Source organism: Bos grunniens, chromosome 15 (genome assembly GCF_055505025.1).
Source record: "Bos grunniens cultivar Pamir isolate PY7600 chromosome 15, Bosgru_T2T1.0, whole genome shotgun sequence".
Lineage (NCBI taxonomy): Eukaryota > Metazoa > Chordata > Mammalia > Artiodactyla > Bovidae > Bos > Bos grunniens.
In genome coordinates this window covers 77,849,703-77,868,517 of record NC_141179.1, presented here as the reverse complement: position 1 = coordinate 77,868,517, position 18,815 = coordinate 77,849,703, and the positions used below count along the sequence as shown (strand labels likewise).

General features: G+C 50.1%; 1 protein-coding gene across 50 annotated transcripts in view; it reads left to right on the top strand.

Moving 5' to 3' along the window:
* CELF1 (CUGBP Elav-like family member 1) overlaps positions 1–10,776 on the top strand; it is a 65,108-nt gene extending 54,332 nt beyond the window's left edge. For 18 of the 50 annotated variants that reach the window (XM_086341650.1, XM_086341638.1, XM_086341644.1 and 15 more), the window contains 5 exons: positions 359–469; positions 1,146–1,331; positions 3,834–3,977; positions 4,430–4,596; positions 7,854–10,776. In XM_086341650.1, coding sequence (XP_086197776.1) covers positions 359–469; positions 1,146–1,331; positions 3,834–3,977; positions 4,430–4,557 — 569 coding nt within the window. In that variant the 3' untranslated portion in view covers positions 4,558–4,596; positions 7,854–10,776. Of the gene's footprint in view, positions 1–355; positions 470–1,145; positions 1,332–3,833; positions 3,978–4,429; positions 5,279–7,853 lie in introns of those variants that run through there. The other 32 variants (XM_086341637.1, XM_086341642.1, XM_086341627.1 and 29 more) reach the window with 4 other exon arrangements.
* Positions 10,777–18,815: the final 8,039 nt, after the last annotated feature.

Below are 18,815 nucleotides of genomic sequence, written 5' to 3'. Positions count from 1 at the left end.
GGCTGGGGGCCCCTGTGGGCCTTGGGCAGAGTCCCACGTGAGGATTCTGTCATTCTGGAGAATAGTTAACGCCCATTTCCAAAGGGGTCAGATCATGAACAGGAAAGTCTCAAATGTCTTCTGAATTAAGAGAGCTCTCATAGTCTTCAGTTTGTTGTAATCATCACTTCTGTGTCCTGCAAGAACATGTTGTTACCAGAATCATTCACTGGGGCGAGCGGAGGGTGGGGGACTTGGTAACCGAAAGCCTCCCTATAAAGAGAATGAAGAGTTGGGTGACACAGCTTGTGCTTTGGCTCCTGTTGACACGGGAAGGCAAGTTTTGGTTTGAGTTTAACTGGTGGGTGTCTGACAGCAGGGTCCTCACCGAGCTCCAGCAGCAGCAGCTCCGTCAACCCCATCGCCTCCCTTGGAGCCCTGCAGACATTAGCTGGAGCAACAGCAGGCCTCAACGTCAGCTCTTTGGCAGGTGAGGGCCAGTCCCTGGAAGTCCTCCAGTCACTCTGTGCAGGTAGCACATTTTAAACTACTCTGGTAGGGACACGTAGAGAGAATGATGGGAGTGGCTCAGTGAAGTTAGAAATGACCGTGGGATTTTGAGTCAGACCTGACCCTGTCCGTTAACTGTACCTTAAGATCACTTTTCTAAGGGCATTTTCTCATCTGTGAAGTGGGACTAGAGTTCTCTGAGGATTGTCAAGTTAAATGAGAATACAGTGAAGTGCTGAGCACATCACTTGGTATGGCATCTGACACGTAGCACACGCTCAGTAAGCGTTAGCGGCTATCTTGACGATAGGATTTGCCCACACCTGTCATACGGTGTGTGCACTCGTTTTAGTCCCCAGTCCTGGGACTGTTGTTCTACCGCATTCCAGTTCTTAAGAGAAAGGTGGGGCAGGTCACGTGTCGGTGGTGTTGCTTCTTGCGCAGGTTGGAGGATGAGCTGCCTCTGGGTGTGGCTGTTTAAAACGTCCCCGTTAGCCATGGGCCCTGGTGACTGTCCTAAAACCTGACCCATCAGATGGCTGTTCCTTCTCAGGGAGAAGCTGAGGAGGAGATGACAGGGTTACTTTGGGTTTTGTTTTCACATCAGTTGAGTCTTCCCAATTTGTCGCTCCTCTTCCCCCACCCACCCCCACCAGGGATGGCCGCGTTAAACGGCGGCCTGGGCAGCAGCGGCCTTTCCAACGGCACCGGGAGCACTATGGAGGCCCTCACTCAGGCCTACTCGGGGATCCAGCAGTACGCCGCCGCGGCGCTCCCCACCCTGTACAACCAGAACCTGCTGGCACAGCAGAGTATCGGTGCTGCTGGGAGCCAGAAGGAAGGTGAGTGCGGGGAGACTGGAGTCGGGGCAGAGTGGGCACGCCCTCTGCGCCAGCGCTGAAAGGCAAGCAAAGCCCGGGAGAGCCGTTCAGGTGGTGAGGCCAGCCCCGCTCTTTGGCGCTGTCAAGGGCAGACTGAGAAACTGGTCTGCGCTGGGATGTGCTCTGGCTGTGGCTCGTCTCAGAACCTCTGCACGCCCTCCTCGAGTGGGGCTGCAGCTTTCGGGTGAGGAAGCATACTGGCCTCCCTATGTCTGAAACCATTTGGCAGTCTGCTTTTGAGAGGAAGTCTTCCTTCTTAGAAATCTGCTAGGGGATGTCTTCTGTCTGGGTGTCCCCTTTGACTCTCTCACTTGGCCGTTTCCTCACGGTCTCATCTGTGCTTTTCCTTATTAAGGAAAAACTGAGGGACGTTGAGACAGTACAGCCTGTGGGCCGATGCGGGCGGCAGGGTGTGCTTTGACACAAACGGTATTAAATTCAGGAGAGGCTTTGTGAGCAGAAATAGGCCTAAAAGTGGTTTGTTTGAGTAGAAAATCCTGCCGACATCTCTGTGCTCTTATTTGACGAGTTTTCATAGCCAGGAGCTGGCAAGATCTAAGCGTTTATGTAGGAAAAGCCAGGCATCCTCTCTTGCTTTAGCCCCAAGGAGCCCCGGTGCAGCGCGCCCTCCCCTGCTCTGAGCTGGACATTTACTACCTGCCCTGGGCTGTGTTGACAGGGAGCTCTTGGAGCCCTGGAGACAGATGGTGAGCAGAAGCGTGAGGTGTTCCCCTGGTGCTCTGAAGAATGACGCACAGGAAAGCGGAGTAGAGAGTGCCAGGAAGATAGCGTTTTACATAGAGAGGTTTCTCCAAACTGACGTTTAAGCGCAGACCTTAGGAAAGGAAGAAGCGAGCAATGTGTGTATCTCAAGGAAGAAGAGGAATGGGGCGGAGGGGCAGCAAGCGCAGAGACCATGAGGCAGCGTGTGCCGTCGTATCTGACGACAGCAGGGAGGCCAGGGCGGCTGGAGGCTGCCTGGACTGCCGTTGTAGTAAAACTTGTTTGAATGTGTGGTGCGTATATATAACGGCTGTTGCCCAGACGTTAAAGAGAAAGAAGTGGTGCCCTTTGTGGCAGCAGGGATGGACCCTAGAGACATCGTGCCAAGTGAAGTGAGACAGAGAGAGAAACATGACGTTGTTTACATGTAGAGTCTTTAAAAAATGCTACAAGTGAACTTATTTACAAAACAGGAGGAGTCACAGATGTAGAAAACAAACTTATGTTTACAAGGGGGAGAAATGGTGAGGGAGGGGTAAATAGTGAGATTGGGATTGACATACACACGCTGAGATACATAAACAGACTAGTAAGGACCATTGTGTAGCACAGGGAGCTCTGCTCAGTGCTCTGATGACCTGTATGGGAAAAGAATCTAAAAAAAGAGTGGATATATGTGTGTATATATGTAACTGATTCACTTAGCTGCACAGCAGAAACTAACACCACATTGTATATCAATTATACTCAAGTAAAAATACTTTTTAAAGCTTTTCTTTGGTTGGGAAGTCCTTGAGTTGAAGAGGAAAACATATTCTGTTTTTGAGCTTTGGTTATTTATCATATATAGTGAAAGTCACTCAGTCGTGTCCAGCTCTTTGTGACTCCATGGACGATACAGTCCATGGAATTCTCCAGGCCAGAATACTGGAGTGGGTAGTCTTTCCCTTCTCTAGGGGATCTTCCCAATCCAAGGATCGAACCCAGGTCTCCCACATTGCAGGCAGATTTTTTACCAGCTGAGTCACAAGGGAAGCCCGAGAATACTGGAGTGGGTAGCCTATCCCTTCTCCAGCAGATCTTCCAACCCAGGAATCATATCGGGGTCTCCTGCATTGCAGGTGGATTCTTTACCAACTGAGCTATCAGGGAAGCCCGGTTATTTATCATAGGCATGTATTTTAAAAAATAAATTTTTACTGAGGCACAATTTACTTATGGTAAAATTCACCCTTTGGTGAATATCGCTCTTTGAGCTCTGATGAGCACATGTAGTCACGTTCCTGCCACCACAGATGTAGAATATCTCCACGACCCCTAGAAATTCCCTTATGTCTCTCTCTAGTCGGTCCCTGCCCCACCTGCCTCTGGCAACTATTGACCTCTTTGCTGGCCCTCTAGTTTCTAGGCACTCTTTTGAAACCCATTTTACTTAAAATCTCTTTCTACTGTTTTTTTTTGCTCCAAATGCAAATCTGCCTGCTACTGTCCCAGCATGCCACCCTTCCACAGGGTCAAATTCTGCCCTCTGTCGGTAGAACAGGAAAGAGGGCAGGAACCTGTTTCAGTGATTGCCCTTCAGCTCCCTGCTTTGTGTTTGGTGAATCTTTTTAGTTCCCCAGACACATTTCTGTGATTTGGGGATGCTGAGAGTTTCAACATGGGTGGAAATGGGACTCGTTGGTGCGGGGGACGGCGTGCTTGACCCTGATGCCGTTTCAGTCAGTGGGAATTTTGCAGGTCCAGAAGGAGCCAACCTGTTCATCTACCACCTGCCCCAGGAGTTCGGAGACCAGGACCTGCTGCAGATGTTTATGCCCTTTGGGAATGTCGTGTCTGCCAAGGTTTTTATAGACAAGCAGACAAACCTGAGCAAGTGTTTCGGTACGTTGGTGTTTTTTCTGGTGTGGGGAGGGTTCAGTGTTTTACCAGTGAGCGAGAAAGAGAGGGGCTGATTGATAGCAGGAAGAGCTGAGTTTGACTTTGCGTAGCTGTAGTTGAACTTTGCTTTGAGTAGATTACATTACCTCGTTTTGAGCCTCAGTTTATTTTTTCATTTCTCTGGTGGGAATGGTGATTTGTACCCACACTGTCGCTCCAGAGGTAAAAATAATGTATGGAAAATGGCTTGGCCAAAAAATACTTTAGGATACTGTGTAGATGTCAGCTGATACTGTTAGGAACCTGATTTGTTTCATGTGATGTAATTTCAAGAAGTCTTCTTCCTGCTGAGAAAAATTGAGACTCAGCTCATGTAAGGATTCTGTTGCATAAGGAGGACTAAGGCTGTCCTTGCCTCTTCACGCCCCTCACTGGGTTTCTGCTTGGACCCACAGGTTTTGTAAGTTATGACAATCCTGTCTCGGCTCAAGCTGCCATCCAGTCCATGAACGGCTTTCAGATCGGCATGAAGCGGCTTAAAGTGCAGCTCAAACGTTCGAAGAACGACAGCAAACCCTACTGAGCGTGCTCCCCTCTGAGACTGGAGTGAGAGGGTCTTCTGGTAAGTGGGGGAGGAGCACCCTTAATGATTCGAAGCCCTAAGGCTGTGTGCTGACAGCCCTGGACCCTGATCCCTGCCACTCTCGCAGGCACAGCTTGCCCTGAAGACTCAGCTACTGCCTTCTGTGGGAATTTCGCTTCGTACAGAGGACAAGTTTGTGCTTTGGTTTCCAGTGTTTTACTTTGGAGTTTAGGTGCCATATCCTGAGTTGTTTTTTTTTTTTTTTTCTCCTTTATTTAAAAGTTTGCTGTGTTTGTAACCAGTGTGTGTTGAGAAGGACCAACATCAAACTGCCCTGGGGGAGGAGGGGAAATGGGGAAACATTAAGAAAGAGGATCAGAATTTGCCCCAAACTATCCCAAGAAAGAGGACGAAGTTAGACAAAAGTGGACCCCCAGAATCTTCCTGAGCACGAGAGTGGGTGACGTGAGAACTGATACCCAAGAGCTTTTGGGGGGCAGAGCAGGTGGGGTTGGCTTTGGAGAGGGAGAGTGACTTGAAACCCGGCAGCCCTGGGAGCTGGAGGCTGAAACTCCTCCATAGCCGCCTTCACTGGAAAATCTGCGTTCTTGCCAGCTATTTTTTTAGATTCTCATCTAGGATTTCTGCCCCTCTTACCTAAGAAGGGGGTAACAAGTCTCTGGAAATAATGTACCTATTAAATTAGCCTAACATGCAAAAAGTAGGGATTTGTCATCCGTTACCCAGCCAGCCATTGGTGTTGGATTGGCCCTTCCTTCCTGGCTGGTGGCTCTTAGGAGGAAGAAGCCAGGCAGAGGTCCTGTTTGGTTTATTTTAACACCAGACTGTTAGACCATGGCCCATGTCTACCAGGTCCCTTTAAAGAAGACCTCTCCGGAAGATACCATCGGGTTTCCTTTTTGGTAATTGACCACAGCAAGGAATGTCACTTCCATCCCTAGCCACAGTTTTCTCTTGAGGGTAGATCCAAGAAGGGCTTATGGTATCTGGCAGAAGGGAGCACCTCTCCTGAGCAGAGCAATCAAAAGCTGTCGCGCTGGGGGAGGAGGAGCCTGCTTCTCAGTGTACCCGAATCCTAGGGTCCCTTCAAGCTGGTCCTGCATTTCCCGGTGGCCAGCACCCAGTACTTAAAAGGATTAAGCAATCCGCGGTTGCCTCCTTGGTTGAGGAGGCCCAGGCGTGGCGTCTGGATGGAGGCAGGCCCCTCTTCTGACCCCTGCAGCCCCGTGCTCTGCTCCTGGTGACAGAGGAGGCGGCAGGACGTTTACAGCCTCCGTGTGGGTTAGTGTTCATTTACCTCAGTGTCACCGCGTTCACTTCTGTCCTCGTGCTTACAGTCAGCTCCCTGCTGCCTCCCACAGGTCTCACTCTTGCCTGTGACCCATACAGCCTCCGGGCTCTGCCGCTGCTCCAAGAAGCGCTGGTAGTGGGGAGGCCCGGGAAGGACCTGCTGTCGGGAATGTGGCCCTGTTAGGATGTGACCCGTAGCCAAGGCCAGGGACCAAGTCCCTGGGCTCCTCAGCCTCACAGACGTCAGCCCTGCCCCCTAGCGGCAGAGGCGAGATCACAGGGGTTGCTTTGCTGTCAGTCAGACGGGGACGCTCTCCTTGTCATGCTGTCCTCGGGCCTCAGACGAGCGTTGACCATCTTGCTGTTGTGCGGGTAGTTGGTGGTGGTGGATTACCCCACTGAAGCTGGGACAGCTGTTCCCTTCTCATAGTGATAACTTGGGTCTGTTGTCCTCTAAGAAACATGAAACATACTTCTTAAGCTGAACCACGTAAACTTGAATTCCGCGCACTGGGAGAAATGTGTCCTGTGTTTCAAGGATAAAACTGTTCCAAAGGCTTCCAGGGTCATGATGGGATTTTTTAAATAAATGCAAAAAATAAAAATAAAAAAGAAAAAAGAAAACAAAAAAAAAAGAAAAAAATGCTAGGTTGGGGAGGCGCTGTTCTGAATCCCAACCGGCTGGAACCAAGAATGTCGTTTCTATTTTTATAGAAGTTTTATACAGCTCCGGGGTGGAGAATATTTATTACCTAAATTATATCTCTGGAAAAGGCCAGGATTTTGTAGAATCCAGAATGTGATTGTTGTACACACAGGGTGCTGTGTATGATTGAAACTACTGACTTTGTGGCCGTCTGCAGCCCAGCTAATCTGCCGAGGGGGAGGCGTTAACGCTGTGAATTGGCGGAGGAGAGAGCTGTGCTCCCCAGGTTGCTGCCGGTCTCACCTTCTGTTCTGTCTTCCTCCTTGGCCCGCGTGGGGTTTTCCAAAGCCCGGAACTCCGCTCTGCGCCCACCTTTGTCCCTTTCTCTCCCTCCTCCCCCATTTCACTGTTATTCGCATACCTATTTGTCCTGGGCTCTGGGATCCCTTCGCTATTGGCATGAGAGTTAAAGGTGTAGTCAGCCTGCCTCTGATACCAGACCCCGAGGTTTCGTACCTGCCGTGGTTTCCTCGGCTGCGCACGGGCGCCTCTCTGTTGGTCTTGTCCCCAGCCCCGCGCACCCCACAGCAGTGCTGCCCTCGAGCACAGCTCTCCCCCGGCCAGAGACGGTGTTGTGGAGAAGCTGCTCCCCTACAAGTCTCACGGTGTAAAGGGTTCAGCTCGGAGAGGGGAAACTCGCAGTCAAGTCTTAAGCGATCCTTTTCTGTTGTGTGGGGTTCTCACTTACATAAGTGTGTTTTCTGCTGTAGTTTCGTTTCTTCCTTGGGTTTCATCATGAAATTGATTTGCCTTGAATGCAGCCAGACACTGTCTCCTGGGTCCCACAGGGGTGGCCAGGGCCCTCGTGGAAGCTAAGAGCTTGGATTTCTGGCAACAGAGGGCCATCCCCATAGGAAGGGGGAGAAATTCTGGCCCTCTCCCCCAAAGAATTCTGGTCCCCTCGCCCCCAAGCCAGCAGCTCCAGCTGTCTCCCTGAGTCTCGACCACTCGACCAGGAGTGACACTCGGGAGGCTGAGGCTCTGCCCCGCCCGAGAGCTGCTTTTTCCGATGCATTTGGGCGCTTCTGGGGAAATCCAAGCCTTAGGTCCCCTGTGTCTCTGGCAGTTGGATGTTTTCTCGGTGTCCTCCGTGTCCTTTTTGACTTCCCCGTGTCCGTTGTTAGCATGTGCGAGAGTCCCGTCACCGCCCAGCCTCCCTGCCCGCCGCCTCATTTCAGGGCTGCACACAGTGAGTGTCCTGTTCTCTCTCTCTCTGTTTGGATGTATTGCTCTGTGTAACTCAGTGGGTCTCCCTCTTTCTGGTTTGTTTTTTTTCTAGATTCCTGCCGTTTGTTCATCGTTGTGCCTAAAGCATGTCGATGTGGCGTCAAGTACATCGTCCAAATCCCTGTCTCTTCAGCTTCTCTGATGCTTGAACTCTCACCTTTGACCTTGTGTTGACCTTTGATGCTGATGTGTATTTTTATTATGTTTGTTTCTTTCTTTGTTTTTTCTTTTTTCTTTCCTTTTTTTTTTCTTTTGTGCTGCCAAATTGGTTTTGCTAGAACGACTGCTGAAGGGGAAATATTTAAACTTGCATTTGAATATAAAAAAATCTATTTTTCTAGAACTTCATAAGATAACCACTTGATTTTGTGATTCCAATTCTTTGTAATTGTCTTCAGAGCAGCCCTACTAGCACATACCGCGTGGTGTTTGTATTTCTGTGAACACAGCCAGTCCGCTTCTAGGCTTTGTTTCTCGGTGTGTTTAGTTTTAAAGACAACTTTGGAGTAAACAATGAAATAAAAGATGTCACTAAAACCTTTGAGGCTCCTGAGCACATTTTGCTGATACAGTTTGTAGGGCTTGAGGAGACCGCATGTGTTCCTATTTTTCTTTTTTCTGAGTTCTCAACTGCAGAAAACCCCTGAGCCCTTTTTCCTTTTTGACCACCAGCTGCAGCTTGGGCCCCAGGCAGCCCCCGCCACCTGTGGCTCTGCCCTGGAGTCCCCTTGCGGGGAGTCTGCGGGGCCCCCGCCCCCAGCCCCGCCGTGCCCGCCCCCAGACCTGTTCCTGCAGTCTCCACAGCAAAATGTGATGCTTCAAATTTTTTTTTTCTGTTTTTGTATTGTTTTTGTGTTTTTGTTTTGAATTTTTTCCTTTCCTACTAAGATTATGCCCAGAAAAACCGAGTTTGCATGTTTCCTGCTGTTTCTTCACACCTCCGTATATATCACCTTCACCTCTCTGTTTCCTATAGTTTGTGCAAAAACTGACCGATTTAAAAGGGTTTCAAAGAAGCTGTTTTAAATTGTTGTGGGGTTGATTTTTTTTTTTTTCCAAGGTTGTATTGTTTTGTTTTGAAGTGGCAACTTTCTCCTCTCTTGCCCTTAGAGCGTTTGCCTGTGCATTTAGACTGTCTCCTCACACGGCCTCCAGGCCTTGGGGGGCCTCCGGGGACCGGCTGCTCTGCTCAGAGACGGGTGGGAAGGGGGTCCAGAGAGGCACAGGAGCAGAGAGAGCACCCCAAGGGTGGCTGTGGGCAGCAGGAGGCTGAGTGCGCTAGGGGCCCCAGGCATTCCTCGGCCCCAGAGGCGGAGAGTGCCCTGAGCCACTCCGGCGGCTGTGCCTGCGCTGGGCGGCATGCCCCTGCCCGCGCTGCTGTGCAGCCCCGGGCCCCGCCGCCCCACTCTGGCTCTTCACTGCAGCTCTGCTCTTGCTTAGCTGCTGGGGTTGGGGTTGGGGCGGTTTTTTTGTGTTTATTTTTTTAAATTGGGTGAAGAGCCAAATAGCTACTGTCCCCGGGTGCCAGGCAAGCCCCGGTCCTTGGTTCCCTGAGGGGAGCCTGCCCTCCTCTCTTGGGGCACCATCCAGCCTCAGGGTCTGCAGGGATTTGAGTGAGAAGGTGCATGGTGAAGGGCGAGGCCAGAGGAGACGTGAGGTCGCAGGGTGGGTCTGTGGAGGTCAGAGGTTGCAGGGGGCGGCGTTTGGGATAGCTTCCACCCAGGCCTGAGCGGCTGGTGGGCGAGCGAGCTGGGAAGTAGGGCTGTCCAGGGACGGGTGGAGAGGGGAGCCGGGGGCAGGGCGGGGCGGGGCAGGTCGAAGCACTGTCCGCATCATCCTCGCTGCAGGTGATGAGGAAGGGTCTCGGCAGCGTCTCTGCCCCGGGACCGGGCAGGCAGCCTAGTGTTAGCTCGGGGCGCCCATTACCCAGAGGAGAGGGTGGCCAGGTGGAGGCCCAGTGGATGGTAGGCTGCTTCATTTCTTCAGAGGGGTGAGTGGATGGAAGGAGGCCAGGAACCCCCAGCCTGAGCGAGACCGCCGCGCACCCCACAGTCTGACTGCACAGAGCGGCCTCTGTGGGCAGAAGGCGCCAAGGCTCCCCTTCCTGTGTATTCAGAACCCATGTTTGCCAATATATTTTGCTTTCAATTCCAAGAGGAGCTCTGGGAAAACCTGTGGATAAAACCAAATGCCAAATGTTGGACGCTGTTTCCTTTTCCTTTTTCTCTCTCTGATTGTTTTAATTGTTTTGTGGTGGTTTTAATGGATTTGAGACCCTGGAGCGGCAGCTGCCTTTCTGATTTCCAGCTGCTTTTTGTGAATAATTTAAAAAGAAAAAAAAAAAGAAACTTTACATTTTGGAGACAAACCTGTGTGAGTTTTTTATTGGTACAAACGTTGTATTTAACACTAGGGGTTTTGTACAGTTTTTTGCCTTTTCTACTAGAAAACAATGTAAAGTGATTTCACAATGTGAAGAGAAAAAATTGCCACTATGACCAAACGCACAGTCTGTTCTGCAGCAACAACGGGATTCAATCAACTCAAAGTCGTGATTCAGCCGTAGAAATGCTTTTTCTTTACCTTGTTTGAGCTTTTCCTTTCTTTCCTGTTTTGATTTGCAAAAGAAAATGTCTTTTTTGTGTGAACTTGTGTTGTACTATGTAGAAAATTATGGATTTTACTTTAATGGTTTAAAAAAAAAAAAAAGGCAAGAAGAGCCCCTGTCGCTTTTCTGACCTGATCACAGAGTTTGTGTAGTGGATTAAAAAAGAAAAAAAAAAATTGTTACAAGTTTGGAGCAAGGGAGTATGTGTTTAAAAGGAAATCTTCCTTTTCTGTGTGTTTTTCCTTTTGTCCCAATGGGGAACCTAAATCTGTTTTAATTGCACAGACACACGGACAAAAAGTCATTTTGTATCTGCCAAGTGTGGTACCTTCCTTTGTTTATTTGCTATTAAACTGTTTGAGAAGAACTGCCGTTGTCTTCTGTATTACTGATTGTTGGGGCGGGGGTGGCCTTTGGAGCAGAGGGATTGGCCTTCCTGAGGGAAGGGGTGGGCACTCTAGTATGGTTTCACGTTGATGTACCTGTTAGTATCCAGTGGGACCACCCCAGACTCCTGAAAGAACAGGATTTCTTCCAGAAAAGTGCCTTCTGTATGGATCCTGCGTTCTTCTCAACGGACCCACTAACCAGGAGGCACTTCCACAACTTTTTGGCAGCCTTCATTTCTGTGCTTCTTCCATCGCCAGTAGTGGCCGCCACCCTGCAGGACTGGCCCAGACCTGTGAGTGCAAGTCCCTTCCTTGGTGCGGGGTTCCTGTCCCCAGGGAGGCAGCCAGCGAGCACCGAGGTGCCGCGCGTTGGGGCTTCCTCACTCCGGACCAAAGTGCATGGGCTCCTTTTCCCCTCTTTCTGACCTTAGGACAAGGTCACATTTCTAGGGTTTCTTGGGTTCACTACTCAGTAATTCTAGATCACTTTCCGAGTGAGGCCCATACCGAGGCTTCCCCTCCTACCTCTGTGAACGGCAGATGCAGTCAGCCCCTCGGCTGGGAAGCTCAGGCCCCCTGGCTGAGGCATGAGTCTGTCTGCCCCTTCCTACCGCTTTCAGCCTCACGCCCCTGGGAGGCCCGTCCTCGAGAGGCTGGCGCCTGTGCAGGGGCCCACGAGCAGCTGTGGCCGGTAGGCGGGCCAGGCCTCAGCCTTCTCATCAGACGGGCTCTGTGTGGGGTGGGCCTGGAGTAGCGTTTTCCAGAGTGGGTTGTACTGGGTGCTAGCCCACGAAGTGTTTATGCAGTCATTGACCCAGCTCGTGTTCACTGACCGCCATCCTAGTGCTGCAGGGAACACGACACACCGAATGCGCTCGTCGTCATAGCCCCTGGGGGACCTACTGTTTCCATCCCCACTTAGCGGATGAGCAAACTGAGGTTAAAAGAAATTGGGTTGTGGGCTTCTCTGGTGGTCCACTGGTTAAGACCCCATGCTTCCACTGCAGGGGGCATGGGTTTGATCCTGCGTGCCACATAGCATAGCCCCCAAAATAAATAAAAGTAAGAAAAATACTTAACTGAAGAAAAAGAAATTGTGTCAGGGGCAGGGGAGCGTTAATCTTGCCCTCTGCAAAAAAGATAACTAAAGTTTATTTACAAACATCTAGTATGTTGAGTTCAAGAGTTTGATTCTTTTTTCAAAGAGATTGCACCTCTTAAAATGCTCCCCTTCGTATCTGTCTCCTGAATTCCCCACCCGGCCCCAGCCATACTGCACAGCTTTTGGAGTTTTACTTCCCCAACCAGAAGTTGAACCCCAGGCCCTCGGTGGTGAAAGCCCAGAGTCCTAACCACTGGGCCACAGGGAGTTCCCTCTCAGATTATATTTTAGGTCGTGAGTGTCTTACTATAAAGGCGCAGCAAATCCAGATCCAGCGTACAAAGTTCATAGCTAGCAGCCTCCACTTGTTTTCCCCCGAAAGTGGGAAAATCTTCCCATGGGCCGCAGAGGTTAGGACCCTCCGGATGCTCCCTCCGGATGCTCTCTCCCGATGTAGCAGCGCTGTTGAGTCTCTGCGAAGGTCTCGGAGACTGAAGGTGGAAGTGACGGCGGCCGCACAGCAAGACCGCCTTTCCCAACGACCCCTTTCCCCCGTGTCCAAAGTACTGCCGTATTTCATTGAGTCTTTTTGTCCATATGCACATTTTAGAAATAGAACTGGGATCATACTAAAAAAAAGGAGACACCGAGTTGTTTCTGGGAAGTGGTGTGCACCGGAGTCAAACCAGGTCTGCCTGACTTGCAGGCCCTCACCCCTGAGGAGAAGTAACTCCGTAAAAGCGACTGAGTGTGTTGTGCTTACCTGTGCAGACTCCTCACGTGTGATCGGCCTGCTGACCTCTAGGCTCAAGGGGACGGCCCCTATATCCCTCTGACTCCCTCAGTGGTGCATTTATCTCAGCTTTGTCCTCAAAGTGACTCTCAGTCACTTTAAGGGATTCACTAGTAACTCGGTCTCCAAATTGTTGGCCAGCATGCTCCTGAAAGGCGCCACTTCCCGTGAATACTGGGGTGCTTCCTAAATGTCATTGCTACCACACAGTTCTTTCTTTAGATCAGTTCAGTTCAGTTGCATCCGACTCTTTGCCACCCCATGAACCGCAGCACGCCAGGCCTCCCTGTCTATCACCAACTGCCGGAGTCCACCCAAAACCATGTCCATTGAGTCAGTGATGCCATCCAACCATCTCATCCTCTGTCGTCCCCTCCTCCTCCTGCCCTCAATCTTTCCCGGCATCAGGGTCTTTTCCAATGAGTCAGCTCTTCGCATCAGATGGCCGAAGGATTGGGAGTTTCAGCTTCAACATCAGTCCTTCCAGTGAACACCCAGGATGGATCTCCTTTAGGATGGACTGTTCCTTAACCTCATCTTGACCTCATGTTTAATTTTTTTTTTTTGCATTGTGGTAAAAGTTAAATAATTCTATTCTAACCATTTTTGGGTAAACAGTTCAGTGACATTCAGGACATTCACAGTGTGGTGCGACCATCGCCACTTAATGTTTTAAGTCGGCTCGAAACGCACTTTTTGTAACTTCACCTCCTTTGGGCCATTGGTATTTGTGAAGTCACAAGTTCGATGCCCTAGTTGTATGTTTTAAAATAACACACCAGGGGATGTACCTGGCAGTCCCGTGGTTAAGACAGGCGGCACAGGTTCGATCCCTGGTCAGGGAACTAACACCCCACATGCTGCTCAGCCAAAATAAAAAACACCTGAGGCTACATGATCATCGGACACAGAAAACGGCCACACGGCACCTTCTCAAAGGATCTGTGTTTCACACTTCCGGAATTTGGACCAGGGTGAAGAGTCAGGCTTGCCCGTGGACTCTTTGGGGCCTGTTGCCTCTGAAATTAGAAGGCACTTGGTTGAACCTGAAGCTGTCTCCCGCCTGACCCAGATGCTCTGTGACTCACGGTAAAGAATGAGGTGGTAGATCTCTTTTTAAGTCTTTGCGTTTGGATTCCTGTATTCCTGAGACAACTTGACATAAAAATAAAATGTACGACTTGAACATCTTCCAGTTTAACATCATACATAAAGGCTGTTGTTTCTTTTTAAAATTTACCAGAAAGGGATTATGTCAAAGGTGTACTGTTTTTAACCTCAAAAAATTTTAGGCTTGTGCATCTCTATAATCATATATCTGTATCTTACTTAAACTGTTAATATTTTTTTTTAAACTCCCATTCAGTTATTTTTATTATTTTTTTTAATAGATTCCTCAGGCACCTAATTTTTGCCACACTCCTAGTTCCCAGCTTACTGGCTTTCTCGGTCAGCACACGACCTCCCTAAATCTCCCAGGAACATCACATACTGTGCTCACCTGAGCATCTCAGTCCCGGATGAAGATGAGCCATCAGGAAGGAAATGAAAACGCAGGTTTGTCCCTTCACCTCTGGGAATGTCAAACTAATGTGTGATGACGTTGCCCTTCCATGAGGGACCGTAACACGGCTTTCTCTTGCACCTTCTGCGTTTTTCAAGCTCTTCCTCAGGAGCCCTTTCCAGCCTACCACCACCACCATCTGGTGTTCGATTTCTTTTGCATACGTTGACTTTCTCTTTACTGGCACAGGCTCCAGCTATAGAAAGGGCTCTTGTTCTTCTAAATCACAGTCAGATCTGGGGATGGGAAAATGAATACGTTTTGGCCAGGAAGCCCTCGCCTGACACTCCAGCCAAATCCATAGGACCTCAGCCCCCACTTCCATCCCCACGCCCCCATGAAGGCTCCAGTGACCTGAAGCCGCCTGTGGTTTTGAGTGTGTTTGAACTGCCTTACTGAGATGGAATTCACACGCTGTAGAGTCTGCCCACTAAAGCAGCCAGGTCTGATTTTGAGCATTCTGCGCCATCACCATAACCTAATTTTAGAACATTTTCATCACCATAGAAAGAAAGCCTGTACTCCTTAGCCATCACTCGCCTTCCGCACCCCCGCCCCCCATTCCCATTTCCAGCCCCTCAGTTCAGTTCTATTCTGTTCTGTTCAGTCGCTCAGTCGTGTCTGACTCTGCGACCCCGTGGACTGCAGCACGCCAGGCCTCCCTGTCCATCACCAACTCCCGGAGTCCACTCCAGCTCATGTCCATTGAGTCGGTGATGCCATCCAACCATCTCATCCTCTGTTGTCCCCTTCTCTTCCTGCCTTCAATCTTTCCCAGCATCAGGCTCTTTTCCAATGAGTCAGTTCTCATCAGCTGGCCAAAGTATTGGGAGTTTGAGCTTCAGCATCACTCCTTCCAATGAATATTCAGGACTGATTTCCTTTTGGATGGACTGGTTGGATCTCCTGGATTTGTCATAAATGCAGTCATGCGGCACATCCCTTTCATGTTTGGCCTTCACTTAGCCTACTTTCTGAGGCATCTTTTCCTTTCCGCACTAGCCTGGGACCGCCTGCTCCTGCCCTTCTGAGCTCGTCTCCTGCTGTTTCTGCAGTGCCCAGTCCCTTCCACTTCTCCCAGCTCCTCCTCCTACCTGCTGAGTGACCTGCCTGACCCGGAGTCTTTTAGACCTGCCCTGCCTGCATCGTCCACTATGATTACCTGTTAGCCAATAGAGCTATTAATTAAGAATGAAGACTTCCTTTCTGGACTTCCCTGGTGAAGACTCCCTGCTCCCAATGCAGGGGGCCCAGGTTTGCTTCCTGGTCAGGGTTCTAGATCCCCCATGCTGCAACCAGGAGTTCTCACTCCACAACAGAAGAGTCCACACGCTGCGACTAAGGCGTGGCACAGCCAGGTAAAGACGTATCTTTTTAAAAATAAATAAATCCCACCTTTAGAATGGAGCTTCATGAAGGCAGGGACAGTGTGAAGTGGCGTTCTTCACTGGAGCCCTGTTCCACCGTTGGTCGCTCAGTCGGGTCCGACTTGCAACCCCTTGGACTGTAGCCCGCCAGGCTCCTCTGTCCATGGGGTTTCCAAGGCAAGAATACTGGAGTGGGTTGCCATTTCCTTCTCCAGGGCACCTTCTTGACCCAGGGACCAAACCCGGGCCTCCTGCATTGCAGGCAGATTCTTTACCACTGAGCCACATGGGAAGTCTCACTGGGGCCCTAGGGTCTGGTAGATAATAAGCATCCAGGAGACATTTAATGAACAAGTAAATATCCAACATGAATAAATAAATATGCAAAGGTGACAGTTGCTTCTGTCAAGAGCTTCCGGATGTGCTTTTTCCCCAAGATTGTATTACGTTAGATTTTTATTTAGAAATCCATCCACTCCAGAAAAAAGGGAGGAACATTTCACACCCGCTTATAAGCCACTAGCTTCCAGCCAGTACCCGAATTCTCTGCAGGCCCCCAGTGGCCGTGAAATGAATGACAACTAGGTCCCTTAGAGACCCTTGGCAGGAGTGCTGCTAATACAGCTTCCTGCTCCTTGAGGAGATTGGTGTGCCACCTGTTCCCTGGGCCCCTCTGCTGCTGGAGAGCCCCTTTGGCAGCCAGGGAAGGCCCTTGGCAGAGGGGAACCTGTGTGTGGCCCACCAGCCTGGAGAGTGTCACCAACCTAGTCATCCCTGCAGTGGAAAGAGTGCCCTGAGCCTGGGGCGAACATGACACAGTGGCCTTTTTAAAGGTTATAATGGTTGAGGGTTTTTTTGTTATTGTTTTAAATGCAAATTGTATATAGAAGAAGGTTTAGTGTGTGGTGGGAAAAGCTTATGTGTGTTTAGGAGCCTCTTCCACCAAATGAGACCCAAGTCCCAGGTGGCGCCAGTGGTAAAGAACCTGTCTGCCAATGCAGGAGACTTCAGACACGTGAGTTCGATCCCTGGGTGGGGGAGATGCCCTGGAGAAGGAAATGGCAACCCACTCCAGTATTCTCGTCTGGAGAATCCCATGGACAGAGGAGCCTGGAGGGCTACAGTCCATGGGGTTGCAAAGAGTCAGACGCGACTGAGCATGCGCACATCGCTGTCCCATAGCTCATTGATGACTGTCAAACAGATGGGGGAAGTACGCTTCCAGAATTTCTCTCTATACAAAGATGTGTGCATATGTAATTTTTGTTAATAAAAATGAGCTCATGCCTTAATGTACAGAATGTTCTGCTGTCTGCATTTTTTTTCAGTTACTGTTTCACGGGCACCCTTCCATCTGGCATCTACGATTTTCACTTTTAGAGGCTTCATAGCATTTCATGGTTTCTCAATGACTTTCCTATTGAATGCAGGTTATCTCTAAATTGTTCACTATTGTTAACTGAAGAGCCAATTCAAGCGAAGTTCAGGGGGTCCTTTAGAGGGCTGTTTGTGCCACGTCTTGTTTTCAAAGCCAAGTTCTTCCTTTATCATCTTGTTTGGTTTTCACAGAAACCTTCCCAGAAAGGTAAATCCCCATTCACAAATAGGAAAACGAAGTTTGTTGAGAGGGACAGACATCTCAAGGATACGAGTAATCATGGCAGAAGGGGCCTGGGATGTCACCTCCAGTTACACTTGTGCAGGGGCTCTAAAGTCAGGGGCCTGCAGGGGCCAAGCCGGTGGTTCAAGCTTGCAAGAGGAGGCCGATCGAAGATCGTAAGTGACGCTTGGCTTCAGTGTCGAGGCAGGAACAGCAGGAGGTGGGGGCAGCGGGTGAAGGGGGATATTGTTGGTCTCTTGCCTTCAGACACCGACCCCTTGAGCCCAGACAGTGACCCTTTGACCCGTTGACTCTGGACTCACAAGCCCAGGGATCACTTGAGCTTCCTGTCTTCAGGAGAAGCAGGAAGTGCTGATTCTTACATGAACTCTCCCAGATAGCAAATGTAGCCACCTTATATGGGAATCTTCAGCAGGCCAGATTGTGAGCCCCACTTCAGGCCCAAATTTCATTTTCTACTTTCGATTATCAACCAGGGCACTAAAGTGTAGGCCATGTAGCTGGTACCCAACACAGCAGGCACTTGGAACAACAAACCCCCAGGCCCTTGCTGTCCCATCACCCTGTGAGGGTAAGTGACCCAGGAAAAGACTCATTCTGTGACTTGCTCTCCTGGGTCAGCCTTTGTTGCTGGGCTTTGTGAGTAAGGCTTGATTCCGTTCACCCTCTCCTTAGCCTTTTTTTTTAAGAGCAATTTTTAAAAATACTTACTTTTTATTTATTTGGCTTCTGGGTCTTAGTTGCTGAATGCAGGGTCTTTGATATTCATTGTGGCATGAGGGATCTTCAGTTACGACATGTAGGATCTAATTCCCAACCAGGGATTGAACTCGGTCCCCCTGCATTGCGAGCTCAGAGTCTTAGACCCTGGACCACCAGGAAGTCCCTCCTTAGCCTTCTTTGTGTGCATTTCTCCTGCCCAGCCAGGTCAGAGCCTGGACAGGGTTCCCAGTGGGCTTGGTGTGTCTGGCGAAAATCACTAAGCTTCCTGAATATGGCCATCTACATCGCCTTCACTTTTCTCCCTCTCTCCTGGGACGGTGTCATGATCAAGAGTAAGACCCCTGGAGCCACACTGCTTGGGATCCACTGCCTGCTCTGTCTTGAGGTCAAGGTGTGGCCTTGGGCAGGTCACTTCACCCTTGGGTGCCACCCAGTTATCTGTAAGCTGGAAGAAGTGCTCAGCTCGGGCAATGTAAGCCTCCTTTTGGTCTCCTCTCACTTTGCCAGGGGCCGAGCGGATGCTAGTACAAAAACCACCCCCTTACCCTAAAGGAGCATGCTGCTGCTGCTAAGTCTCTTCAGTCGTGTACGACTCTGTGACCCCATAGACGGCAGCCCACCAGGCTCCCCCATCCCTGGGATTCTCCAGGCAAGAACACTGGAGTGGGTTACCATTTCCTTCTCCGATGCATGAAAGTGAAAAGTGAAAGTGAAGTTGCTCAGTCGTGTCCGACTCTTAGCGACCCCATGGACTGCAGCCTACCAGGCTCCTCTGTCCATGGGATTTTCCAGACAAGAGTACTGGAGTGGGCTCAGTCCCTGGTCAGGGAACAAAACTCCCACAAGT